At 54.8% G+C, this 27464-nt stretch overlaps 1 protein-coding gene across 4 annotated transcripts; it reads right to left on the bottom strand.

The window, feature by feature from the left end:
- Window positions 1-27438, bottom strand: KIAA0753 (KIAA0753 ortholog). 4 transcript variants are annotated; one of them, XM_036756613.1, is made up of 18 exons: window positions 27230-27388; window positions 26260-26818; window positions 25676-25782; window positions 21908-21970; window positions 21606-21821; window positions 17227-17434; window positions 15466-15680; window positions 12790-12959; window positions 12323-12439; window positions 12122-12232; window positions 11645-11734; window positions 10164-10242; window positions 8162-8227; window positions 4858-5019; window positions 3424-3505; window positions 1430-1550; window positions 1108-1332; window positions 1-741 (listed from the first exon to the last, which is right to left on the bottom strand). In XM_036756613.1, exons 1-18 carry the CDS (start codon window positions 27254-27256, stop codon window positions 624-626), a joined length of 2736 nt encoding a protein of 911 aa, XP_036612508.1. In that variant the 5' UTR covers window positions 27257-27388; the 3' UTR covers window positions 1-623. The 4 variants fall into 4 exon arrangements, with proteins under 4 accessions (XP_036612508.1, XP_036612510.1, XP_036612507.1 ...); XM_036756615.1 differs by lacking the exon at window positions 12122-12232 and having other exon boundaries at window positions 27230-27438; XM_036756612.1 differs by having other exon boundaries at window positions 12122-12439.
- Window positions 27439-27464: the final 26 nt, after the last annotated feature.

The raw sequence follows: 27464 nt of genomic DNA, 5'->3' as shown, positions 1-27464 counted from the left end.
TATTGTCAAAGACAAGGACTTTATTTAAAAAATTATCAGCTCTTAAAAAATGGCCACACCAACTCATGAGCTCCTGAAATCTCCAAAGGGGAGGCTGCACAGTGTGCCTCCCCCTGCTCCCATCCAGGAGAAAGGCCTGGGAGGTTCTGGGGTAAAGGGTTATTTGCCCTGAGGTTAAAAAGCTACCACCAAGCTCTGTAGCCCCCACCCCGGGAATCCAAGCTGACCCCACCCCACTCCACTACCTTAAGGGGTGTTCCTGGCCCAGCACATTGTCTCCAGAGGTCAGGTACCATGATAGCTCAGGCCTGCTGCCCAGCTCAGCCCTCTTCTATGGGTGACTCAGTATTCCAGGTTCCCCGGGAAGAACAGGCACTAAGCCTGCCGGTGGTGCTAAGTGTACCAGGCAGGCTCCTGTGCTTCCTGGCAGTTTGGGTCCAGCTCCTCCGGGCTGACGCCACCTGCGGCCACCTCCCTATTTGCCCAATCCTGGCTCGTCCTCTCTGCTCTCGTGCCCGCCCCCCCACAAGGTGACCAGACACGGTGTGTGCAGAGGACGGCAGGCACTGCCAGGCTTCATTTCAAGGGGGGAACAGACACGAGGGAAGGTTTGTGAGGAATGTTCACTTTGAGGGCTCTAAGAACTCGGAGGTGAACACGGCCTCGGCATAATCCTCGCACACGTCCTGGAGCTCGGCCGTCACGTCCTCCAGGGCTTCCTCGACCAGCTCTTCTGCCAGGCTGCAGGGGGCACAGTGGGTCAGGAGCCAGCCCCTCTTCCCCTCCCCCCACCCAGCAAACTCACAAAGCAGGTGGGGGGGCCCACTGAGAGCTGGGACAGCCATGGGCCACATCTGCATAAACAAATGACTCATCCAAGGGATCTTTGAAACAAAGATGCTCCTGCCCTCCCCACACACACACACAGAGAAGCAATTGGCATAATTTTCAGTCCCACACCTGGATGCCCATTAGCCCACTGGGGATGGAGTGGGTGGTCATGTGTGGATTAAATGAGGCATGGAATACCAAGGCCGCTGTGGGGGTGGGGGTGGGGCACGGCGTGAGCGGCCCCCAGCATTAGCCACAGGATTTAGCTCCACTGACCTCTCCACTATAATCCACGGGTTGAAAGTACCAATGGACTCGTGAGAGATTGTCCGGAGGTATTGCTGGTAGCTGTCTTGGTAATTGCCAAGGTTCCGGAGCATCTCCCGAGGCACAGACAGGAGGATGCTGCCCTCTGGCTGCTGAGGGGCTGCTGAAGATGCAGGCCGAAGGGGAGCCCCTTTCTCCCCTCTTTCCTCCATGTCCATACTTTCCTCAAAATACCTGGAAAGCCACCAGAAATGAAGGCAGCTGGGATTCGCACCCTTGACCAGGGAGGCACGGGCACAGAGCTGGATGCCCCACCTTTGGCCCCACTCACTTCTCATCCAGAGGTTTTTCAAGCAGAATGTTGACTTGGGGCTCTCCGCTGCCTGCTCTTTTGGTGAGCTGGATGGGGTTAGGAGGCCTAGGCCTTTCATCTACTGCTGGGACTTTTCCGTCTACAGGAGGACAAGGAAAGGGTGGGCTGATTAATCTAGGTGACGCCCACCCTGGCTTGCGGAGATTTTCAAGAAATCAAAGGAGTGACCTGGGTGAGCAGTTTAACGCCAGGGTCCCCTCGTTCCCCCCACTCAGTGAGGTGACCCCTCTGCCCCCTTCAGGCCTCCTCTTCACAAACATGCCCATTCAGGCTCTCAACCCAAATCTATCCTACAAAGAGCTGTCTCCAGGCTCTGCCCTCTCCCTCATGTCACCAGCTCCCCAGCCCTCGACAGATGGGCATGACCCAGCCTCTCCTCCCGGCCTTCCCTTCTCCCTCCCTCTTCATCCTCCTCAAGCTGTCTACAGCCTCGGCTTCTGTCCTCTCTCAGCCCTCCCTCCTCCTCACTCCGGCCAGGTCTTGGTCCAGCTCACACCTGCTCTGTCCTAGGCCCTCTGCACTCTTTGCAGATGACCCCCCACTTCTCTATACCCAGCCCCAGTGTCTGTCCTGAGCTTCGTCTCAAACTGGGTGACCCAGAGATAACCCAATTCATTATCTTCCCCCCAAGACCTCCCCTCTTCCCAACATCAGGGAATTCTTTCAACTGAGAGGAATGGGAAGGGGCAAAGGAGGATAATAAACATCTATTAAGCACCTATTGTGTGCCAGGCACTGTGCTAAGCACTCTTCCTTAATCCACACAACATCCCTGGGAGGGAGGTACCATCATTATCCCAATTTTACAGATGAGAAAACTGAGGCAGAGATGTGGGCCACACAGCGAGTCTCTGGGGCCAGCCTCTGGGATCTCTCGGGGGCCTCCAAACAACAGGCTAAGAGATTCATGGGGGTCTCTAACTTGTCAGCCTGGCTCAGAGGATGCAGCCTCTTGCAGCCCCTTAGGATGGAGACAAAGAGCTTCCCAGGATCAGGAACATTAGGGGAAGAACAAGGGAGTGTCTGGGAGGGGCTGAGCAGGCCTGACATAAACAGAGGGAAGGGGCAGAGCAGAGCTCCAGGACCACTCCACGTTCCCTGCCTTCCCTCCAGACACAATTCCAGCAACAGCCAGGCTGGCCCATCAACTCCTCAACGGCAGAGATGGTGGCACTTCTGTCTTTGTCTCCCAGAGCCCGGCGCAATGGCCCAAAGTGATGCTGCTGGGCTGAGGGTGGTGCCAGCTGGTGGGAGCCCCTGCTTGCTGGATCCCTCCGATGGCCAAGGCCACAGGAGGCAGCACCAGTGACCTGAGGGAGTCAGAGCCCATCCACAGCATTCTCCAGGATGGGGAAGCAGTGGCCTGGTTCTAGCTGCCCCTCCTCAAGAGGAGACAGAGCCACACAGCAGCAGCAGCAATTCCTCTGAGGACAGGATGCCCTCCCTGATCCCAGTACCAGCAGGCCTCAGTGGGCAGGGCACATCCTATCACAGAAAGATTGCTGGGCCGCAGGACTGCAGACATCTTCTCTGAGGTGCACTCTGAACCTCAGGCCCCTTCTTCGGACTGCACCTCTTCAAGTATCATGGGCCCCTCACTAAAGAGGGCAAAGTTGAACGATGGTCCCTCAACCCCTGCCCTTCCTGACTTCAGACCGTTCCTGGGGCTGGCTGGGGGTCCTCTCTCAGCCTCATTCTGTCCATCCTCCATCCTCCCAGGCCCAAAAGGGCTTGGCCCTGGGGCTGCTTCCTAGGCCTTTCCTCCTCCCAGTGAGGAGAGGGACAGTGCCCCTGGTCCTTCAGAGTTTCCCTTCCTCTACCTCCCATCCAGAAAGAAGGCCCTTGACAAGCACAAGCCTGCCCTCCTTCACAGAGGCAGCACAGGAAGCGTAGCCTAGCAACCACAGCCCAAAGCCCACGCGCCCAGGAAGGGGAGAGGAGGCTCTACTCACTGCTTCTCCCCCTCTCGGTGCCAAAATCGAGATCAGCGTAGACCATCTGACTGAACCTCCGCCGGACGGCCTCCTGGTATCGCTGAGAATGAGCAGATGAAGGGCAAGTGTTAATGACCCAAGCAAGGACTGGCCTTTCCCCACCAGAGAGAAAGACAGACAAGGGAGAAGAAAAGGAGACCAGCCAGGGCTTTGAACCAGACCCAGGAAAGAGAATAACTGCCAAGCAATGCCCACGAGAGGCAGAAGCTGAGAAAAAAAAGACCAAACCAGCCAGCTAGACAGACACATGGAAGGACAGACAGACACATAGGCAGACAGACACACAACAAGCTGGCCAGCCAAACAGACACACACCCAGCCAGCCAGCCAGGCAGACACATACCTGGTCAGCTGGGCAGACAGACACATACCTGGCCAGCTGGGCAGATAGCCAGACACCTGGCCAGCCAGGCAAACAGCCAAATACCCGGCCAGACAGACAGACAGACAGCTGATCAGACAGTCAGACACCTGGCCAGCCCGTCAGACAGACAAGGAGCCATTCAGACAGGCACACATTTGGCCAGCCAGTCAGACAGACAAACCAGCCAGCTGGGCAGACAGACACACACCAGCCAACGAGTCAGACAGACAGACAAACCGGCCAGTGGGTCAGACAGATACACACCTGGCTAGCCGGGCATCCAACCAGACACCTGGCCAGCTAGGCAGACAGACACACACCAAGCCGACCGGTCAGACAGACACAACCTAGCCAGCAGGTCAAACAGACACACACCTGGTCAGCTGGTCAGATAGCCAAACACCTGGCCAGCTGGTCTGACAGACCGACAAACCGGTCAGTGGGTCAGACACACACCCAGCCAACCAGTCAGACAGACACAATCCAGCCAGCAGGTCAGACAGATACACACCCAGCCAGCCAGTGAGACAGACAGACAAACCAGCCAGCCACCAAAAGTTTACAAAAACCCCACAGAGCTCCTGGCTCTGACCAGAACATCCCCTGCTCCCCTCCGGGCCAGACCAACATGCTTCTGGTGGCAGACAGGGTTTCCCAGGCATGACCTCACCTGACCCTCACAATGACCCTGTGATGTGGGAGCTTCATGAAGTTTTTCCTAGTTCAGAGGGAGGTCCAGGGGCTCACTGCAGGGCACTGAAAGCCACATCAAGACTAGGCCCTAAAGACTCTAACAAGGGAGACAGCCTCAATTCGAACCCTGGCCCCTAAGGGCCACACCTGGAGAGGGTCATAGAAAGGGCCCAAAGCAAAGGGAGCTGCCTCGGGTAGTGCCAGGGCCCCCACTGGCTTCTCCTCAAGAAGCTGGTGTCAGGAATTGATCAGGCCACAGGACAGCCACAGGACAGAACTCTCTGGGGTTATAGCTGGGGAGCCATAACCTGGCCCCCTTCCCCCCAGCCACACACCTCCATCTCCTCCATGCGGCGCATCATGGTCCAAAGATCAGGGCTGTCCTCATCCTGGAAGCCCATGGCCTCCGGCTGTGAGACTTGAGTGCGAGTCTTGCAGTGCAGGTCAGGGGCCAAATCACGAGGAGTGCAGTCAGGGAGCTCCTTTCTGGGTAATGCCTGTAAGACAGAGGGGGCGTGCAGACATGGCAGGGCTGCCATCCCGTGGCCTCCCATGCTCAGGCTCCATCACCACCCAAGGGCATCTTGGATTTCAGCAGGCCTGGGGAGGTCTGGGGTGGACACGCCCTCTTCCCACATAGACCTGCACCACCTCTACCCCTCAAAAGTCTTCACAGCTGATGTGACTCATCCAGAAGCCAGGCCAGTACGCTAACCACTAGACCACCCTGTCTCTACAGGCACAGAACGTGAAACCGTGCGCCTGTTTTCTAAGTGGGTTTAGAGCCATTGTCTCATGGCGGTTTTCCTGACTTGAAGCTGCCTGCCTACCTCAACCACTCAGCTCAGACACCGACAAGACAAAGGCATCACCTCAGCAGCATTTGAGTGAGCCCCGATGCCCTCACCCTAGGGCCTGAGTAAGGGGAGCCCCCCAGAGAAGGCACACCTGGGGAAGAGGGTCTGGCTACGTTTCCTCCCTCAGAGGGGCCTGAGATCCAGGCTGATGGGGATTGGTGATGGGGCGGCTCCTCCCCAGGAATGCTCCACTGAGGGACTGCCCAGGGGTCAGGGGCCTGAGTCCTGTTGCTTCTTGTTTGGTCTGGTGATGACCTCATGAGCATCTCCAGTCACGTACCTCTTAAAAGGCCTTTTACACCCCTCGCCCATGACCATCAGCCGCTGCCTGCCAAGGGGCCCAGCACCTGGACTGCTCCAGCTGTGCCCCAGTTCCAGGGGAGGCCTTGGGAGGAGGAGATGGGCCTGGGGGTGGGAGCCTTTCCAGCTCTGTCACTGCATTGCTTTCAAGTCAACATGGATTGGTATTAAGTACCTACTACGAGCCAAGCACTATGCTGGTCCACGGAGGACAAAAAGACAAAAGCAACAGAGTCCTTGCCCTCAGGGAGCTTATATTCTCCTGCAGGAAACAACGGGTGCACGGAGAAGTGGGACAGAACATTAAGGGGCGGTGGGGACGATGACCAGGAAAAGCCTCAAGGAGAAGGTGGCTCCTGAGTGTCCCAGGAGGCAGAGCTAAGTGAGGTGCAAGGGATGGACGGTGAGTGAGGCGGCGAGGAAGGAAGGAGAGGAAGTAAGGTGGGAAAGATAGAGGATGGAGGGATGAGGGATGGACAGAAGGATGGAGGAATGGACAGAAGGACAGACATACGGAAGGACAGAGGGACGGACAGACAGACAAAGGGATGGAGGGATGGACAGAGGGAAGGACGGAGGGACGGAGAGATGGACAGAGGGATAGAGGGATGGACAGAGGGAAGGACAGAGGGACGGAGGGAAGGGCAGAGGTACAGATAGAGGGATGGAGGGAAGGACAGAGGGACAGACAGAGGGAAGGACAGAAGGATGGAAGGAAGGACAGAGGAATGGAGGGAAGGACAGAGGGATAGAGGGATGGACAGAGGGACAGACAGAGGGATGAACAGACACATGTAAATACAAAGGCCCTAGGAAGACCCTTTGGTTAAAGGCAGCCTGTGGGCCAAGCCCCTCGACGGGCAGAGGGGCAGGGCAGGCAATCTGTCTGTCCTCCTCCTCCCTCTCTGACTGCTTCTCCTGACTCCTGTGCAGGCCCCTTATCCAGACTGAACCCTCTAATCGCATGGGCCCCTCCTGGGCCCCCTCCTCTTCTCCTTCTGGATGCCGCCATCACCTGATGTCAGCAGCTCTCACTGCTGTTTTCCTTCTGTCCCCAGACCCAGGAGTCTGAGCTCTGCCTGCCTTGGAGCCAGGATGGCAGGTGGCCTCAGAGTGGCTGGGGCAGCCCAGCCAACCCAGCATGGAAGCCCTGAGAAGCCAGGGGGCCTGGGAGCCGAGTCAAGGTAAGACCCAGAGCCTGAATGAGGCCTGCACGCAGAGATGAGGTGGGAGAGTAAGCGTGTATACTTGTGATCACCCTTCCGAAGTCGATGCTTCTGCGTAAATGCTTTTACATAGATCACACAGCAGTCTTAACTGCCATATTCAATGGAACTACCAACTAAAAACAGGTATGGGCGCAGCCAGGTGGCGCAGTGGATAGAGCCCTGGAAGCGAGAAAATGAGTTCAAATCTGGACTCAGACATGTGACATTTACTAGCTGTGTGACCCTGGGCAAGTCACTTAACCCCAACTGCCTCACCCCCCTCCAAAAAAAAAAAACCCACAATGAAACAGGCATGAATTAGCTGAAAGAACCCTGGATTTGGAGCCCAAGGTGCTGGGTTCAAATCTTTCCTCTGCCCTGCATTACTCATAAGAAAAATAGCTTTTCTTTCTCATCAGTAGAAACGGGGGCTTCCCAAGTTACTGGCCAGCTCTTGATCCTGGGTGCCCAGCTGTCAGGGCATGGCTCGAGCCTGGATAGAATATTTTCTTGAAGCACAGCCAGGAGGCACAGGCCACAGCAGGCCACAAGGAGGCCCACGAGAAGTGGCTGCTGGTGCAGAATGCCAACCAGGCTGAGCCAAGGTCCAAATGAGAAGCAGGGCGTTGCAGGGGAGTTCCCTCCAAACTGACCTATTCAGATGATGTGCTCCAGCAGAAAATGAAACAGACACAGACATAGACTGCGGCCACTCCTCAGGGATGCTCAGCTTCCCTCCAACCACACGTATCCTATTTCTAATCTCTAGCAGGACAGATGGATGTGGCCGCCGCGGTCAGGCCTCGAAGGCCGAGCCAGGAGAGCAGGGCCTTACCCAGCAACCGTGGCAAAGAAAACACTCAAGGCATCTCGACACGGCTTTTGAGCTTGTTTCCTGCACGGCAGTGGTGACGCTCAGACACACTGATGTCTGACCAAAGGGCTTTTAGAACGAACTTGAGGGAAACACCAGGTTATCCTGGACAACCCCAGCTTTGAGGGGCAGGGGTGGGACAACACATGCAGTTTTCCTCCAAGAGACTCCCTTCCTCCCAGGCTTCCCATCATTGGAAGGCCGGGCCTGGCAGACACCCGGTTGGGTGGAGCCTTGGGCCTAACGGATGTCAGGCCGGCTCCGTGTGGGCAGATTCCCCTCCTCTGGGTACCAATGACAGGTGAGTAGTGCCAGGAGATCTAAGCTCTGGGCTGGAGCTGAGAGCCATCCTGCGCTCATATGCACGTGGCTCCTACTGTCTCATCCACAGGTGACTTACCTTCTCTGGAGCCTGGGCCATGGCTTCGTGCACAGACAAAGAATCCCCCAATGGAGCATCAGCTTCCTACCAGGAGACGGATGAGTTAGTGACTAGTGTGCTTGTCTGCCCTGGGGGAAGGGGAGGGAGCTGGCCTGCTGCCTCTGGGGAGGGGGGCACAGCAGCCAGTAACCACAGCGCATTTATGGAGGGCAAGGGGGGATCACAATGACTGCCTGGGAGTACCGAGAGGTGGAGTGACATGCCCAGGGTCACTCCACGGTCAGGCAGAGGTCACTGCAGCTGTGGAGCGACCCTCAGCTGACTAAGGCTCCCGCTGAGGCCCAACTCCCTGAAGGTGGGGATGACTGATCATCTGTGTGACAGACAGAAGGGATGGCTTTGGCACCTACAAGACCCTAACCCTGAAATACAGAAGCTGCAGGAAGAGAAGGGTTTCTGTTACTATGAGGGATGGATAATCTAATCCTCTCTGCTCTGACCCTGCCCCATCACCTCACACTGGACTATCACGCAGGCTGCTGGGAGAGGCTGCCTGCCCCAGGGCTCCCCCTAGTGCCTCCTCCCGTGCAGGCCCAGCCACCTCCCCACACACACTCACATACATTACTCAGCCACGTCATCACACACACACATACACGTGCATGCACACGTACACACACACACTCTCAGCCATGTCACCACACCCACACCCATACCCATACATTCAGCCACATCACCCACACACACTCATCCACGTCACCAAACACACATATATTCAGCCACATCATCACACGTGCGCAGGCGCGCACGCACACACACACACACACACATACACACACACTCAGCCACATCACCCACACACCCACACACATGCATGCACACATAAACACTCAGCCACGTCACCACACATGCACACACACATACACATTCAGCCACATCACCACCCCCCAACACACACACACTCACTCGATAAACTCCAGGGGCTCCCCATCACTTCTGTTTGGCATTCAAAGCCCTTCCCAAGCTCCCCCTTTCCAGGTTTCTTCCACCTTCCTCCCCAGCCTCTCGGCTCTGAGCACTCTCTCTGGCCAACCCCCCGGGCTGGAATGCTCTCTCTCCTTCTCTCTGACCACTGAGCTCCCTGGCTTCCTCTTCATTCCTGACTAAAATCCCACCCTCTCCTGGAAGCCGTTTTCCCTGTTAACTCTTCTCTCGTTATCATCCTGTATGGAGCTTGCTCTGCTTCTGTTTGTTTGCATGTTGTCTCCCCCAGGTTAGCTGTATGTATGTGTAAGCTCCTTGAGGGCAGGGGCTGTCTTTTGCCTCCTTCTGTATCTTCAGCACTTGGCACAGTGCCTGGCACACAACAGGTGCTTAATAAATGCTGACTGGCAGACTGCCTCCAAGTTCCCCACCCTGTGTGCTTTGCCCCCACTCCTCAGAGCCAGGTGGAGCTCTGCACTTGGGAGGCATAGAGGCCTGAGCTAAAATTCTGCCTCAGACACTCACTGCACCATGATCTTGGGCATCATAATTGCTCTGTGCCTCCTTCCCAGGGCTGCTGTGATAACTAAATGAGCCATGAGGAGGGCCAAAGACCCTCGGGCTGGATCCAGGCACAGTTATCGACCAGGCTCCCAACACTAGCTGTGCAGGTCCAGGCTTGGGGGAGGGGGCAGTGAGGGGTGAGGCTGGACCCCAAACCTATGATTGGGCTCAAGGGGAGGTCGCCCCAAAAGTAGATGGGCTCCCAGGGGGCACTTGGGTCCACCACCTTGGGAAAATGTGTGCTGTAGGAAATGAGCATTTCCAGACCATGAGAGCAGCCCCGAGGATGAGGGGTCTCAAGCCAGGCCGTCAGGCCAGATGGTCCCAAAGCTCTCCCCGCAAGAGGAGGGTGCCTCAAGTCCTCCTGAATCTCACGTGTAGGAAGGGGGAGTTCCCTGCCTCCAACAGCAGATGCGGGCCTCTGGGGAAGGTCACCAGGCCCTCAGCAGCATGTGCAGGCGTGTGCCGTTACCTTTGCTTGGTCCAGAAGGGGCTTCAGACGCTCCAGGACTGCCTTCTCCACCTTGTCTGCCAACTCGGAGGTCGACGCACTGGTGGGAAACAAAACCATTGGCTTTTCTCCCTTTCTCTGTATTCCCAGAACTTGTCAGTGCCTGGCACACAGCGGGCACTCAATAAATGCTCGCTGACTGGCCATGCAATGGGGAACAAGGTCACTGCAGAGCAGCCTTCAGTTCAGGGTGGGCTGAACTACCCCCAAATTGTCCATCAAATCTCTCAAAAAGACTTTGAAGTTCTCAAGATTCCAGGGGGGAGGGGAAGAACGAGCATTTACATGACGCCTACTACATGCCCAGGCACTGGGCTTTATGGATATTAGCTTTTTGATCCTCACAACACCCCTGAGAAAAGGGTGCTACTCAGATGAGGAAACTGAGGTGGCCAGAGGGAAAGTGGCCTGCCCAGAGGCACCCAGCTCATATCTATCTGAGGCTGGACTGAAACTCAGGACCTTGACTCCAGGCGTAGTGCTCTGGCATCTGGGCCTCACTCACCAGTGATTGCCCCCGGGAAGATGGTCAGAGTCCAACCCTCCTGTCGGATACAGGAGGGGCCACAGTGATGTCCTTCCTGTGCACCAGCACAGGGGTGTGTGGAAGGGGATGGGAAAAGACGCCGACCCACATGGGCAGGGAATTCCATGGCAGCCTCCTCCCTGCATCAGACCCTGGACCTGGCAAGGAGGCTGAGAGCCAGCATGGGAACCAGGGAGGCTTCCCTCTGCGGGGCTCAGGACCCGGGAGCTGGCCTGGACCCCCTACCCAGCCCCCAAGCTGCCAGGGAAACGTGAGCAGGTGCGCGCCTTCACACAGCTCCTGTACGTTGACTTTTAACCAGCCCCTTTCAAGGTTTCTCCAGGTGGGGCTGCCCTCTGTGATCCAATGTCTGGGGTGTGCGTGAGTGGGTGGTGTGTGAGGGCATGTGGTATAGATTATCATGATAATATGTAACAGACACACACACGTACCCTGGATGTTGGACTGAGAAATGACTGTGTGTGCGCGCGTGCGTGCGCGCCCGTGTGTGTACACCAGTAATCCAATGTCCAGAACATGTGTGTATGTCACAATGTCTGAGGGTATGTCTGTGTGTGTGTGTGTGCACGTATGTGTGTGAGTGCCTCGCATGTGAGTGTGTATGTGTGTGAGTACACACGTGCGTACTATATGCATGTGCAAGTGAGCAGATATGACTGTAAGTGCACATGTGAGTGTCTGTGTTTGTATGTGAGTGTGCATATGTATTGTGAAGGTGCCTGAGTGTACATGCACACACATACACATGTGTGAATATATGAGCACGTGTGAGCACATGTATGTGTGTGTGCACGGGAGCCATGTACATGGGAGCATGTCTGCTTACATGTACGTGATTGCATGTCCATATGCGTGTTCTGGGAGTATGCACGCCCTTCATTCCCCCATGCCTCACCTCAGCCTCCGGATGTCAGCCAGCTCTCGGGCCTTCAGCTTGTCCAGCTCCTTCAGCCTCCGGGCGCTCTCGGCATCCAGCCAGGCAAGCCTGAGAGAGATGAGGGCATCCATTAGTGCCCAGGCTGTCTGCCAGGTGCCTCCTCCTCCTCATGGGATGGGTCCTTGCTCTCAGAGGGCCCCAGTGGCTCCAGGACAGCTCTACCACCCACCATCTGGAGGCTGGCTAGACCCACTTGGGCCACTTGGTTTTTTGATTGGCCATTTCTGCAGGGGGAACCGAGGCCTAGAGGCTGGCCAGCTCTGCAATGGGCACTATCCTATCAGCAGGGCCAGGAATGGGGGAGGGGCTGGGGCTGGGCCAGACTCACCTGAGGCCCCCAAGGATAAAGCCAGCCATGACCTCCACCAATGCCCCGTGGAGCCATGGTACCTGGGGGTCCCTAGGGAGCTTCCCGTGCCCAGCTCCCCCATTCACCTTGTCTGCAGCGAAGGCGCCAGGGGTGTCTGAAGGCACTTCCTTTGCCTTCCCCTCCTTTGGGGCTGGGACCCCCCTACCCTGGTCTGTGGGTGGTGCCAGTCCAGCTCCCTACACAGAAGAAGAGTTTGAGAGGCCTGGCCTTTGGGAGTGGGCGGGCAGCCTGGAGCCCATGCACAGAGAGGGGTTGTTGCTGCCAACCTGAGGGCCTCGTGCTCAATGGGGTCTGCACAGGCTCCTTCCCGAACCACCTCCTGTTGGGGAGATGGTTCCCTTTTGGCATCTTTCGGGCTGACACTCCCCTTTCCCCAAGCAATACTACAAAAGAGAAAAACAGGTCTCTATTAACCATTCCCCCACGCCCCAGGACTCGGCAGAGCCGCCATCTTGAGAAACAGGCTGTGCAGCCCAGCAAGGCAGCGAGGCGGGTCCCAGGCCCTGTGGAGCAACCACTAGGAGAAGTGAGACAGGCAGGTGTACACAACCCCAAAGGCGCCACAGTGTTGGCCTGGCCACTGGTGTTAACAGGGCCTCTCAAGGCCTGCTGGAATACAAGACTACCGACTCTGGGACTGGAAGGGGGCTGTGACATGGGTCATGCACGGATGGGTTCAGGGCTCTCCCAGCCCCCCCTAGAGACCCCAGGGGCCAAGCTCCTCGGCACCTACCATTTAGGGGAGGCCAGCGGGGAGGTGGGGTTGGGAGGGATCCACGGCGTGCGGTGGTCCTTAACAGGGGGTTGGTTCCTCTTTAATCTGAATGACACGGTCATCCTTTGGAACCTGTGGTCCTTGCCCTGCGCCTGGTGGGGTCTTAGCCTTTCCACTTTATGGAAGCTCTGCAGAGAACTTTGACCCATCACTCCACAGGAGCCCCGCTTCCCAGATCCCCCCACCCGTGTCTCCCAGGCCTTGGGCTAGGCCAGGAGTCTGAGGGCAAGCTCCTTCCCAGGGCCCGCAGGGGTGTACATGCCTGTGTGTGCATGGCGGGGGGTGGAGGGGAAGCACATATACACATTCACACACATGCACACGCGCATGCACACACACTTCTAGGTGACTTCCACCATCACCAGGGTCCAGAACAGAAGAAACAGAGCTCAGAAGGCCATGTTCTCAGCCACTCATGTCCAGCTGAATCCCAAAGTATTCCCTTATTCAGTCCCTCCCATGTGCCAGGCACTGTGTTTGGAGCCGACACACAAAGGAGGACATGTTACCAGGTGACTAGAAGGCAGTCAGCTCAGCAGTGAGAGGGCACAACCTATGCAAAGGCCCAGAGGTGGGAGACGGAGGGCCATCTGGCCAAACACAGAGGGTATGGGGAGGGGATGTGGGAGCCAGACTGATCTCATCTGATGCCAGGTTCTCTTTTACCCCATTAGCAGAGGGGGCCAGGGATACTTCCCAAGAGAACAATTCTGCCCACTGTGTGGAAGTGGGACCAGCAAAGAAGAGACTGAGAGCCCAGAGGCCCCCTGGAAGGATGCTGCCATCACACAGGCCTATGTGAGGGGCACAAGTGACCAAGGCAGAATCAATCAGACTAGTCTGGAGGAGAAATCGGCCAGCATGGGGAATCCCAGCAGGAAGAAAGGAGAGCGTGAAAGGTCTACAGGACATGATGGAGTTGGCCAGTGGGAGGCAGCAGATGCAGCAGGACCAGGACCAGGGACTTTTGACCATCTGTAGGGAGATGGTGGATGCCATGAAAGGAGATAAGATGAAAGACAAAGAGAGGGAGGGAGAGAGAAAGAGAGACAGAAAGAAAAAGAGAGACAGAGAGACAGAAAAAGAGAGACAGAGACAGGCAGAAAGAGACAGAGAAAAAGAGAGGGAGAGGGAGATGGAGGAGAGAAAGAGACAGAGAGACAGAGAGAAAAAGAGAGGGACAGAGAGGCGGGGGGAGAGGGAGGGGGGGGAGGGAGAAGAGGTGGAGAGAGACAGAGAGAGATAGACAAAGAGGAGACAGAGAGAGAAAAAGAAAGGGAGAAGAAGGGGGGGAGAGAGACGGAGACAGAGAGGAAGAGAGACTGAGACATAGAGAGAAAGGAAGAGAAACAGAGAGACAGAGACAGAAAGAAACAAAGAAAGACAGAGAGAGAGACAGACAGACAGAGATGGATAGAGACAGAGGCAGAGTCTACAGAAAGAAGGGAAAAGGGCCCAGGTCAGAGCCAGGGGAGATACCCAGGGATCCTGACCCAGCAAAGGAGACCAAGGAAGACAGTGGGGAGCAGGGACGGGGGGCGCAGGGCTCTGGAGGGACTGCAGAGGTGACGGAGAACAGGCTGGGGGTCAGAAGCCGGGGCCAGCCTGGGAGTGCCAGCAGCTGGTTCAGGGCAGCTGAGGGAGAGAAGGGAAGGGACACAGAAGTGATACCTGAGGGGACAGGAGGGTCACCCAAAGGATTCTCAGGAGTGGACGTGCAGTGGGAGAGAGCCAGGTAGATAAGAGAGGTGGACAAATCAAGAGGGGCCCAAGGGGGTCCCCTCCCTGGCATGTGCTAGACGGCGCCCTCTCTATTACAGACTAAAGGGAGAGAAAGGGAGGTAGGCAGTAGGCTGAGGGGAAAGAGCCCTGAGATCTCAGACTGGAGTGTGGCTCAGAGCAGAAGTGAAGAGTCTCTGCCGCAAGGCTTCATTCTGCTGCAGGGCACCCCCTCTGGGCCCTGAGGAGGCGGGCTGCTTGCCCTGGCCTACCCCCAAGAAGCTCACTGTCCTCTACCCGCCCTGATCCCTTTTCTGGCAATCTTAGGGAAGCCATGTATGTGATCCACTGCGAAGGACAGGACTAATCCCCAGGATGGAGCAGGAGTCCCCTGCACCTGACACACACACTGGGGGGCTTGGCCTGACCATGCAGAGTGATTACAAGGGTTTCCTTTTCTGTTTGTTTGGTATTTTTCGGGAGGGGGGAGTAATATGAGGTAACAGACATGCTTGTTATTTGAAAAAGTAAATAATATACTGAGAGAAAAAAAAGGCTTGCCAATCTATCTGGGAATGAATCCTGACTGAGCAAACTCAGAGCCTCCACGGATCACACCATCTCACTTTCCCTGGAAATTGTGACTTAGGAAAGACTCCAGAGGCCTTGCCATCCCACAGGTGCGGAGTGCTCCTCAAAATCAGATGGGCCCCCAAGGGCGGAGGAGACCCTTCAGTCCCCCAGCCATTCGTGATCACTGAGTGAACCCGACAAGGACAAGGGAAGTGTTGGGGGGAATGGGCAGACTCAGGGGCCTCAATGTGGCCCTTTCAAGAGGCTGTGATTCTGGGGGCTCCGAGCATAGCCACCACCTGCCTGCGGATTCCCATCCTGAAGCCCAGGACCAGTGCATACTTGCTCTGACTTGGCAGCTGTCTCAACACCTCGCCTTCGGAGGGGCCCAGCAGTGGGCAGAGGCCGCTTTTTCATGGCTTTTGCTTTCGTCGAGGTTGGCCCTATTTTGAAAGCAGCTTTCTGGTCTGAGGAGGCGAGGTCCTCTTCGGGCTGGCCCTTCAGCCCCTCACCCAATATCTGGTACAGAGGACTCAATGCAAAAGATGGGTGCTCATCTACCCAGAGGATACAGAAGCACAACACAGGCACAATCAGTCCAGAAGAAACCTGGTGCCCGCATCAGGCCAGGGCAGCCCCACCCCACACCTCTGGGGAGCACCCCATGAGGGAGCCAGGACCCCTATAGTCATCCTCACAGCCCAAGGGGTTGGCCAACCCACAGAACTGCCCTCCCCTTTACAAGACTCCTCTGACTCATGACTGTGGGCACCACCTCCTTCCCGCGCCCCCTCCCCTGAAGCCCACATCTGGGAGGATAGAGCCTGGCCCTAGAGCAAGGGGCCCTTAGCTTCTGACCTCTGTAAGCCTGCGACCCTCACACTGCCCAGGCCAGTCAAGCCTCTGAGGCTTAGGCTGACCTCCTCAGGGCCTGCAGGACTTGGGGGTCCCCGAGCTAGGGAGGCTAGCTCGGCCCTACAGAGCCCCCAACTGGAGTTGGGCATGCTCCCTCACCAGGCCCCTTGTCCCAGGACCCACAGATGGAGACACAAAATAAGCAAGGAAATGAGGATGGTGAGAAGGGGTCTTAAAGCCCCCAGCTCCCACTTCTGAGAGGCCCAGAGCAGAGCAGAGGCTGAAGCATGCCCAGAACAGAGCTTCAGGGAAGGAAGCCCTGGGAGCCTTCTCTTTATTTACCCTGAGAACAGGGAGGGCCAAAGCAGCCCGGAGCTGGGAATCTCTCCTTCAGTCATGCCCCCCCAAGCTTCAGTCCCCTCAACTGGCAAGTGGCCAAAGAGACCCCGAAGCCTGTCCTCCCTATCTGAGCTCAGGGCTCGGCAGTGCTGGGACAGCTGCCCCTCCTCTTCCTGAGCTGACTCTGGCCTGGGCCTCCTGGGCCAAGGAAGGGGCACCGTCCTGCCTGCCTTTAGTCTTGGGGAAGGTCTGTCTCTCCTGCCCTCTCACCCCCCACTACCATTTGAGGGTCCACAGGCAGCATCCAAACCAGCAGGCATTGCTCACTAGGCCACAAGAAGCTGAGTGTGGGGGACAGGAACACTGACCTTGCCTCTGTCTGCCTCTCTGCCTGCACCGACTGGCCACTGGAAGGCTCTCTCGATGGCCACTTTGTATGGGCACTTGCTGTCCTCCGCAGGGAGGTTTGGGTAACCGGGGTTTTCTGCCGCTCTGCTAGTCTGGAGAATGGGCTACTCCTGAGGCCCCTTTGGCCTAGTCCCCAGATTGCCTTGCTTCTGTTTCTTCTTCCTGATCCCTGAGAGCCTAAGGAAGATCCTAACTTCCTGAGGCACTAACCCTACACAGGTTCAGGGCTTTGCTAACTAAAGGTCTCTCTGGCTCCAGGCAAGGGAGGACCTTACCATATTAAACTCTCCTTTCCTGAGAGAGAGGGGGCAGAAATCCAGTCACAGGGCTTCCTCTCAGTCCCATATTACTGAAAGTAACTCCCAGAAGTCCATGAGGTTCCAGGACCGTAATCTCATCCAAGCCAGGGAAGGCTGCCTACAACAGCAATGCTGCCTTCTTTCAAGTCTCCAAAAGCCCTCCAGGAGAAGCCCTCCTGAGACCAGCCAGCAAAACAATTACCTTCTAGGAGCTTTCGCACAACAGGCCGCCTCCCTTCCAAGGGAAGTTTCTCCTTTGCCACCAGGGGCTTCCTTTCTCTCACTGGTGATGTGCTGATAGACCTCTCCAAGGCCATTGGGAAACCCAGTGGAGACTGGCTTCGAACTCCAGGGAAGCGTTTCTTTATCTTCCCAAGTGACTGTTTCCTTTCCAGAAGGGAATCTAGCTCCTGCCAGGAAACATGAAATTTATCTTACAAATAGGAGGGGGCAGAGCCAAGATGGCAGCTGGAAAGCACGGATTTGCTTAAGCTGCCCCCCAAATCCCTCCAAACACCTGTAAAAAAAATCTCCGAACAAATTCTAGAGCTGTGGAACCCACAAAATAGCAGAGGGAAACAGGTATCCAACCCTGGAGAGCCTGGATGGTCGCTGGGAAGGGTCTATCGAGTGGTGCTGAGAGCGGAGGGCCGCCCAGCATGGGCCATGCCGGGACAGACCAGACCCTGACTCAGCCAGCCGGAACAGGCCTTGGGGCCATGAAACAGTGAGCTGTGGCAGTTACCAGACTTCTCAACCTACAAAAGCCAAAGAGCAGGTTGGGGGAAACTGCTGGATCGAGTTCAGAGAGGTCCCGGCCGCCAACTCCGGTGGGGGGAGGAAGTGGTGCAGGGGTGGCCATAGCAGTAGCAGGAAGCTCCTGAGGTTGCCCCCAGAGCACCAGCGTCAGCAGCTTCCCGAATCCCTGGCTCACAAAGTGGGAGGAATCTAGCAGCAGATCAGGGCGGGAGTACAAGGAGCACTTTGTGGGCACAAGGGCAGATTCTCTGGCTGTGCCCTGCTTGGATCTGTATTGCGGTCTTGGTTGGCGGTTCTTGGGGCTGTGACAGAGCCTGGGGTGACTGTGGAGTAGAAGTAGCTCTGAAAACAGCAGTGCTTGGACCATAAAACTTGGCACAAAGTACTCCCTACTCTACAAGCAGTCATACCCTGACAAAAAGCTCAAGGGTCAAGGAGTTGGCTGGGAATATGAACAGACAGCGAAAACGAACTCAGACTTAAACGCAGACTCAAACTCAAACTCTAGATTCCTTTCTTGGTGACAAAGAAGACCAAATCATACACTCAGAAGAAATCAACAAAGTCCAAGAGCCTACATCAAAAGCTTCCAAGAAAAATATGAATTGGTCTCAGGCCATGGAAGAGCTCAAAAAGGATTTGGAAAAGCAAGGAAGAGAAGTAGAGGAAAAATTGGGAAGAGAAATGAGAGCGATGCAAGAAAATCATGAAAAACAAGTCAACAACTTGCTAAAGGAGACCCAAAAAAATACTGAAGAAAATAACACCTTAAAGAATAGACTAAACCAAATGTCAAAAGAGCTCCAAAAAGTCAATGAGGAGAAGAATGCCTTGAAAGGCAGAATTAGCCAAATGGAAAAGGAGGTCCAAAAGACCACGGAAGAAAATACTACCTTAAAAATTAGATTGGAGCAAGTAGAAGCTAGTGACTTGATGAGAAACTAAGATATTGTAAAACAGAACCAAAGGAATGAAAAAATGGAAGACAATGTGAAATATCTCATTGGAAAAACCACTGACCTGGAAAATAGATCCAGGAGAGATAATTTAAAAATTACTGGACTACCTGAAAGCCATGATCAAAAAAAGGGCCTAGACATCATCTTTCAAGAAATTATCAAGGAAAACTGACCTGATATTCTAGAACCAGAGGGTAAAATAGAAATTGAAAGAATCCACTGATAGCCTCTTGAAAAAGATCCCAAAAAGAAAACTCCTAGGAATATTGTTGCCAAATTCCAGAGTTTCCAGGTCAAGGAGAAAATACTGCAAGCAGCCAGAAAGAAACAATTTGAATATTGTGGAAACACAATCAGGATAACACAAGATCTAACAGCTTCTACATTAAGGGATCGAAGGGCTTGGAATATGATATTCCGGAGATCAAAGGAGCTTGGATTAAAACCAAGAATCACCTACCCAGCAAAACTGAGTATCATGCTCCAAGGCAAAATAATGGATTTTCAATAAAATAGAGGACTTTCAAGCTTTCTCAGTGAAAAGACCAGAGCCGAATAGAAAATTTGACTTTCAAATACAAGAATCAAGAGAAGCATGAAAAGGTAAACAAGAAAGAGAGATCATAAGGAACTTACTAAAGTTGAACTGTTTTGTTTACATTCCTACATGGAAAGATGATGTGTGTAATTCATAAGACCTTTCTCGGTTTTAGGGGAGTTGAAGGGAATATAGACAGAGGGCACAGGATGAGTTGAATATGAAGGGATATCTAAAAAAATGAAATAAATTTGAGGGGTGAGAGAGGAATATATTGAGAGAGGGAGAAAGGGAGAGATAGAATGGGGTAAATTATCTCACATAAAAGTGGCAAGAAAAAGCAGTTCTGTTGGAAGGGAAGAGGGGGCAGGTGAGGGGGAATGAGCGAATCTTGCTCTCATCGGATTTGACTTGAGGAGGAAATAACATACACACTCAATTGGGTAAATTACTCCACAGGAAAGTAAAGGGAAGGGGATAAAAAAAGGGGGATGATAGAAGGGAGGGCAGATGGGGGAGGAGGTAATCAAAAGTAAACACTTTCTAAAAGGGACAGGGTCAAGGGAGAAAACTGAATAAAGGGAGGCAGGATAGGATGGAAGGAAATATAGTTAGCCTTTCACAACACGAGCATTGTGGAAGTGTTGTACATAATGATACATGTGTGATCTATGTTGATTTGCTTGCCTTCCTAGGGAGGGTGGATGGGAAGGGAAGACGGGAGAGAATTTGGAACTCAAAGTTTTAAAAGCAGATGCTTTAAAAAAAAAAGTTGGTTTTTTGCACGCAGCTGGGAAACAAGATATATAGGGAACGGAGCATAGAAATCTATCCTGCCCTACAAGAAAGTAAGGGGAAAAGGCATGGGGCGGGGTGGGGTGAAAGAGGGCTGACTGGGGAATGAGGCAATCAGAATATATGCCATCTTGGAATGGGGGGGAGGGTAGAAATGGGGAGAAAATTTGTAACTCAAAATCTTGTGGAAATCAATGTGTAAAACTAAAATATTAAATTAAAAACTAGAATATTTAAAAAAAAAGAAATTTATCTTACAAAGACTCATGACACACTCAAGGGTCCAGGAAATGACTGGCCCCTACAGCAGCCCCCAGCAAGGGAATTCTTCAACTCATCAAAAAATTCTGGGAACTCAGTGAAAATTAATGCTATTTTCCAGCTATTAAACACTCTCTTCACCATCTGCTTCCTACACAGGAATGCCCTTAAGCCACAGAACATGACAATTTTTAAAGACAAAAACAGATAGCAAAATTTTGACCACCCAAAATCTGCACTTTATAGGAACTGTTTGTAACCAGTGTGCAGAAGCCTAGCCCCAAATAGGTGCATTTAAAAAGCCAATGACATAGCACTGAATGACAGCTCGTTATGTGACCAGTAACCACGTCACAGAGACACCAACAGGCTTAGGCAGCCCCTTGCTCACCCATGTGCTTGGGGAGCTGGGTCCTGTCTCCCAAGTCATCAGGCCTTCACAAGTGGGGTTTCTATGACCCCAAGCTAACTACCATGAAGGCCTTCCCCAGAGAACCAGGGAACAACCAATAATATGTGGACCTACACAACCCAGAACCTTCTGCGGCCAATGACAAATCACTATTATTGAGGTAATTTAGGGGGTCAGATTACAAACTTCTCCCACATCTTCTCCAGCACCACAGCAAAAAAAAAAAATCCTCTACAGTTAATTTTTGGAGAGATGATATGGCTTCTCCTCAAGGCTCTGAAGAGTAATACTTCTAAGTACACCCTGCCCCCCTCCCCTACACCTACACACACACAAGCTGGAACGAAAGGCTACAGACAGACCAGAACTCAAGAAATGACTGGGAATCCATGGAGTACAGGCAGATTCAGAGGGAGGCCTCAAGCTTACTGGCCAGCTGCCTGGTGGAGATTTATGAAAATAGATGAGGGGAGAGGAGAGAGGGGAGAAAGGAGCCAGACACAGGGCCCTTGGTCTAAGGTCTAGTGGGGGGTGGGGGGCCGCTCACTCATCCCAGTCCGTCCGTTAGACTCTACCAAAGCAGCCCACCTTCCTGACAGATGCGGGCTAGTCAGGCCTCGGCAGGGAGCACCCCCAGCCTGCGTCCCCATCACCACAATCATGTGTATGTGCAGAGGACTTCTCTGTCTATAGCAAGAACAGCCCTAGGCAACAGGCAAGCTAGGTTAATAAGCACGAACAGTGGCCAGAGAGGAGGGACTCAAATTTTAGCAATGGAGCTGTCCCTCTCTCGAGAATCTGCACCTGCCCCCTCACCCCTCCTCAGCCCTGCCTGCCCCCTTCCACCACAGCCATACCTCAATCTGTTGTAGGAGATCGAGGACCACAGCCAGGACAGAAGGATCAGTGTCCAGTCTGGCAGAGCAGATGGAAAGCTGCCGAATGAGATCACCCAGCTCTCTGTAGCGCTCGGATACTGCCTGTTCCTTCGAGTCTGTGAACTGACTGACAAACATCCGCAAGGCTCGGATGGCTCCTCGGTGGGCAGCTGCCAATCGAGACATCGCCCTGGACTAGAGAAAATGGGAGACATGGGCTGCCGAGACCACAGAATAGCAGGCCCACCCCTCCCCCGGGGCTCTCCGTGCTCTGGCCTCACCTTCTTAGTATGCTTGATTCTATTTGGACTTAACTTATCCAACTCCTCCTGAAGTTCTTTCACCTATTCGTTAGAAGAGGAAAAAAACGAGTGAGCAGAATAGGCCTGGAGAGCTGGCAGGGACCAAGGGGCCCAGCCAGGAGCCCAGGATGAGCTACTCGGGTCAGGGGAAGGAGCACACAGTAGGTGGCACTGCCACCGACTCTCTGGGTCAGCTGTGAGGGACAAATGATGTGTATGAGTGTGCAAGCATATATATGAGGGCCCGTGTATTATGTGTGTGCAAGGGTGTATGTGCGTGTGTGCATGAGGTGAGTGCATGTGTTTGTGTACGGAGTGTGTACATGTGCATGTGTATTATGTGTGCATGTATGTATGTGCAAGCATATATATGAGGGCACGTGTATTATGTGTGTGCATGAGGTGAGTGCATGTGTGTTTGTGTATGGAGTGTGTACATGTGCATGTGTATTATGCATGCATGTGTGTGTGCAAGCATATATATGAGGGCACCTGTATTATGTGTGTGCAAGGGTATATGTGCGTGTGTGCATGAGGTGAGTGCATGTGTGTTTGTGTACACATGTGTACTGTGAGTGGGCATGGCAGAGGGTAGCATTCCACACCACCTTCACTGACAGATCAGGAAAGGTGGTTTCTGCCCTGCCTATCCCAAGGTAAAGTTCCTGTTCTAACTATGTGTTTGTGATGAACTTCTGCAGATTTCCAGGGAAAAAAGGCACCTAAAATGCAAAAGACTCCAGCCACAGACCCAGGGCTGTGCCGCCACCTAGGGTCCCTACCCTTTTCTCTAGCAGCCACAGAGCTCAGATAAAGCTCTCACAGTGTCCACTCCCTCCTGCTGCCCATGTCCCCGGGACAGAAGCCTGAGCTCTGGGCTCCTGAGGAAGGCTCCACATCTCCTAAGGATGCTGCCAGCCTGCAGAGCTCGCCTCCAGTCATGCCCAAGTCATGTTTGTGGGATTTACTGGGCTCCCATCAGTTCACTGCAGGCTTCCTGGGAGACTTGGATACTAAGTTTTTATCCAGCTTCTTCACAGAGAAATACAGTCTTGATTCTTTTGTTTTGTGTGCATTATGTGGTCCAGGAGCCCTCAGGAGTGGGTGGATCAGCTACAGGACAAGAAGCCCCCCCCCCCCAAAACCACAGGGTGCCAAGCTGGGCCTTTGGCCTGCTGGAAAGGTCATTGCTGGCCAAGTCTCTGCTGGGTGGGCCCTTTCCCGACAGCCTTTCTTGTTTAATTAATACCAGCAGAAGTTCATCAGAAATCCACACAAGTGTGTTGGAGCTCCTCCCACCCCAGGCAGCCAGTGGTTTTTCAAGCTGAAGGGCCAGCCTCCACCTATCAGCTCTGCCCCACCCCCAGCCCCATGGTCTTTGTCCTTCCTGTCCAAGGACTTTCCCAGACATTTTACCATGACTTTAGGTCTTGGAAAACATCCATGTGGATCTTTAATGAAGACATTCTGGGGTCCTCATATCCAAAACCGAATTTCTGGTCTGCCTCCCAGGTTGGTGGCCAACCTGTCCTCTGTCCCCTTCCCTCCACACACAGGGCCCTTGTCCCCTCTGACCAGACAACTGCAGTGGCCTTCTGACTGGTCTTCCTGTGTCTGTACCATGCTCCACAGTGGCCAAAGTGGCTCAATCATTAACGTCTCCATCTGCTATTTCAAGTTCCTCCGTCCGGCTTCAGCCCATCTTTCTGTACTGATTCCCAGGTTCTCCCCCTCAGCCATTCTCTGTACACTCCAGCCCACCTGGCTTTCACGTGGGCCCAAGACAGGTCATCTCCCACCTACATGCTTTTGCCCAGGCTGCTTCCTGTCAGCCTCAGCTCAGCTACCGTCACCTCCTCAGGGAGGCTTTGGCTGTCCTCCATCTTCCAGGTTTCTCTCCATCTGTCTGACTTTCAGAGCTGCTTGCCTGAGCTGTCCCCATGTTCTCTACTCATGGTTCTAGGTCAGGCCACCTCAGGGGACTACGGAGGGGAGCGAGCTTTGACCAAGCTGGCCACGGCCAAGCCTGATGCCAGCCGAGGCCAGAGAGCTCCCTCCAGCTCTCAGCCCACCTCTACCAATGAGGTCTTCTCTGCCAAGCTGCTGGGAAGCAGAGCCACTGCATCGGAACCCCCACTTCAGCCGGGACGCCTGCCTCGATCAGATCCTGCACGTGAAGAATGAGCAGAGCCCAGAGCTCAGCAGGAGGAGGAGGCTGGGCTGATTGGCTTTGGGGAAGACGGCATTTGGGGTTAGTTAGAATCAATGGTCCATCTAACACCCATCTCCTCACAGGGAGTATATGAGCTTTCAAGGCTCACTCAAAGAGCAGAGGAGGCAGCATAGGCCATCGGAGAGAACAAAGGAGATGGAGACACGGGGGGGGGGGGGGGGGGGGGGGGGGCATTCACAGGACCTGCAGAGTCACTTGGGGAGGAGGGAAAGAGCTCTCCCCTTGGCAGGATCACAGGCCCTCCCAAGGGCTCTCATGACCACCTCCCAAGCTGGCTTCTAGTTTGTTTTCCTTGGCAGGGTTAGTTTCTTCCCAACATTCTCGTGGTGAAAATGAGGGGATTGGTGTGGACGGTGCCCTCCTCAGATGCTGCTCAGGGACAGGACAATCAGTGCCTTTTGTAAAAACACCCCTCTCCTCTGGGCTCCTCCTCAAATAACTCCAACTAGACATGCTTAGTCTTGTACCTCGCCAGGGCACCCTTGTTTCTTCATCCCAAACAGAGGAACCAAGGGGAGACTTGTGGGATCTAGGAGTGAGTCCCACTGGCCCCCTCACTTCTCAGTCCCCCAGAGGAGCCATCAGTGAGGTGTTCCGGGGTGGCCTATGAAGAAACCAACCATGATCCTTTCCTGAGGGGAAGTGGGGGGGGGCACACGCACATAGAAGAGCAGACTACAGGATTCTTTTTCAGGTCCCCTCGATTCATTCCTCGGCCTGCCATGCCCATCCTCACTCACAGCCCCATCCCAGGCACCTGCAGGAGCCTTCAGACTGCTCTACTGTCCCTCCAATCAGATGATGCTTCTTCCTCCAACCCCACTCATGGGTGCTGTCCTTTGCCTTCACAGCTTTGCTCAGGGCCTTCTCTACCCCTAGAATGCCTCTCCACCCACTCTGACAACTGCTGAAATCCTACCCATCCACCTAATTGTGCCTACTTATGTCTGAGGTGCCATGCTAGGCACTGAAGACACAGATCAAAATGACCTCTGACATGTACTCTCTTTTCTAATGACAAGAACAACCAGCGAGCCACTCAGGAAACTTCAAGCATCCACTTTTCAGTACAAATGTTGCTCACCAACCTTCTTCTTAGGTCTTTTTGAGATGCAAAGTTTGTATCTGTTTGCGGCAAATAAATTCATAATAAAAGAAGAAAATTTCAAAAAGCTCAGGACAGGCCATCAGAAAGGTAGGAGGAAGGCTTGGGTTCAAATCCTACCCTGAAGGCTCCCTCCCCTATGACCCTGGTGCAAGACACCTTAAGTCCTTTCTGTGTAAAATGAAGGGGTCTCATGTCACCTGAGTGGGGAGGGGCAGGACATGGGACAGCACAGGTTCAGAGGAAGGAGAGGAGAAGAAGGAAGGGAGCCTGGCAGAATGGAGAACAGAGCCCTTGAACCCTGGGAGGCATTTGGCGAGCCAGCCCACCCAGGGAAGGGGAGGAGAAGGAGGAGAGGGCACCAAGAAGGCCTCCAACAGGTGCATACAGGAGAGGCTGCCATCCCTACCTGTTGCTGGAGCGCGTAGAGCGTGCGGGCTGTGCGGGCAGCCTGCTCCTGCCTCCGCACTCGGCTTCGCTTGGCCTCGTCTGGATCCAGGCCTTCCTCCAGTCTATCTGAAAGAAGATTTTCCCCAGCTGGATGAGAGGCAGGTGCCCAGGGCTCCAGAATCTTTGGCGAGGGCCCAGATTGTGAGGCCATCATGCTGGGATTCCGGCTGAGCATTAGGAGGAGGAGGTAGCCCCAGTGGCCCTGCCGCCAGCTGCCCGCTGCCCTCCCTGTCTGCTCCTTCCCCTCTCAGGCCCCCCGGGACAAGAACTTGTTAGCTGGGAGTCTCACCACCTGCCTTCTTCTTGAGACTTCTTTTGGGAATAGCTGTGATCGGGCCCTAGGAAGGGCATCCCAAGGGGAAAAAGAGGGGCTTCCTGAGAAGGCTCCTCCTTGGGCAACAAAGGGAAAGGTCCCCAGGGCCCATCCATCATTAGGTCCAAGAAAGCACCCCCAAAAGGCAAGAAAAATCTGGGCCAGGGGGTGGGCTGTGAGCTAACCTTGGGGGAGTCCCTCCTTGCCCCTGCAGAACCTGGTTCCCTCACCTTTGGTGGCCAAACCTTCGATACTCTGGAGACAGGCACTCAGCTCTTTCTGCAGCCGCTGGAGCTCTAGCACGCTTTGAGGGTGCCCTACCTTCAGGGCACAGGGCTGAGGGCCCCGGTCCCTCATGGGAGGAGAAGAATCAGACCTAGGGTCCCGGGAGAGGTAAACTTTGGCCCTGGCGGCTGTCTCCCCCTGGGAGGGGCGCTGCCTGCCTGGGAGGGGGCCCCGAGGTTTCTTGGTCAGCTCACTCCTGCTGGGGCTGAACTTGCGGGCACTCAGGGGCTGGCTGTGGGGGACACGCCCCGACACCAGCTCTGCCAGCTGTTTTCTCTTGACGTCTCTTTTGGCCAGGCGGACGGCCAAGCTGAGCTTTTCTTCAGACACCACGGAGAAGGGGACGGAGGGCCGGTGGCGGGGCCCCTCCAGAAGCCCGGGGGCACTGGCGGGGGCGCTGGCTCTGTCCGGAGGCCGCAGCTTCTCGATAACGATGGGGCGCGGGCCCGAGTACCGGACTGCCAGGTTGTCGGGCAGCGAAGGCACGTTCCTGTTGAACTGCAGCTGGAGGGCGGGGGAAACAGGGTAAGGTCTGTGTGTGCGCGCATTCACACACCCGCAGGCTTGTTTGCATTGTGTGCTGCGCATGTGTGCCCTTCGTACTTGTACGGGTGTGCCAGTGGGGGATGGGGGCAGACGAGGCTGACCACCCCGCCCCCTCCTCCTGCCACTCCTGCCTGGGGGGAGGGGAAGGGAGGAAAGGGGGTTGCTTTCCTAGGCCGGCACACAGTAGGCGCCTTCTGTGTGCTTCAAGCTGGCGGGGGTGGGGGAGGGAAAGTGGTCGGAGACACCCCCTCCCCACGAGGGGCAGGTGTCTCCAGAAGGCTCCTCAGAGTCTGCGGGCACCGGAGACCCTTCCCCAACCCCCTTCAGATAGGGGCCAGTAGCTGAGGATGGTGCACAGGGCGGGGGTACCTGTGTATGCAGGTTGCTGGGGCCCATGGCGGCCCGGGGAGGCTCGAGCTGTGCAAGGGGGCGGAGACGGGAGACGGGAGATGGAGCAGGCCCCGCTTCCTCCCGGCTGGGTTTGCCGAGGGTTGCCTCACGCGTACCGCCCCAGCGCTTCCCAGCGCTCCTTCCCAGCTCTCGGGCCCGCGCTTCCGGCCGCCCGGCTCGTTACCGGGACGACGGCGCAGGGGCTGCCGGGAAG

Source organism: Trichosurus vulpecula, chromosome 4 (genome assembly GCF_011100635.1).
Source record: "Trichosurus vulpecula isolate mTriVul1 chromosome 4, mTriVul1.pri, whole genome shotgun sequence".
Lineage (NCBI taxonomy): Eukaryota > Metazoa > Chordata > Mammalia > Diprotodontia > Phalangeridae > Trichosurus > Trichosurus vulpecula.
The sequence above is the reverse complement of the archived record's forward strand: the minus strand, read 5'-3'. Positions and strand labels throughout refer to the sequence as shown.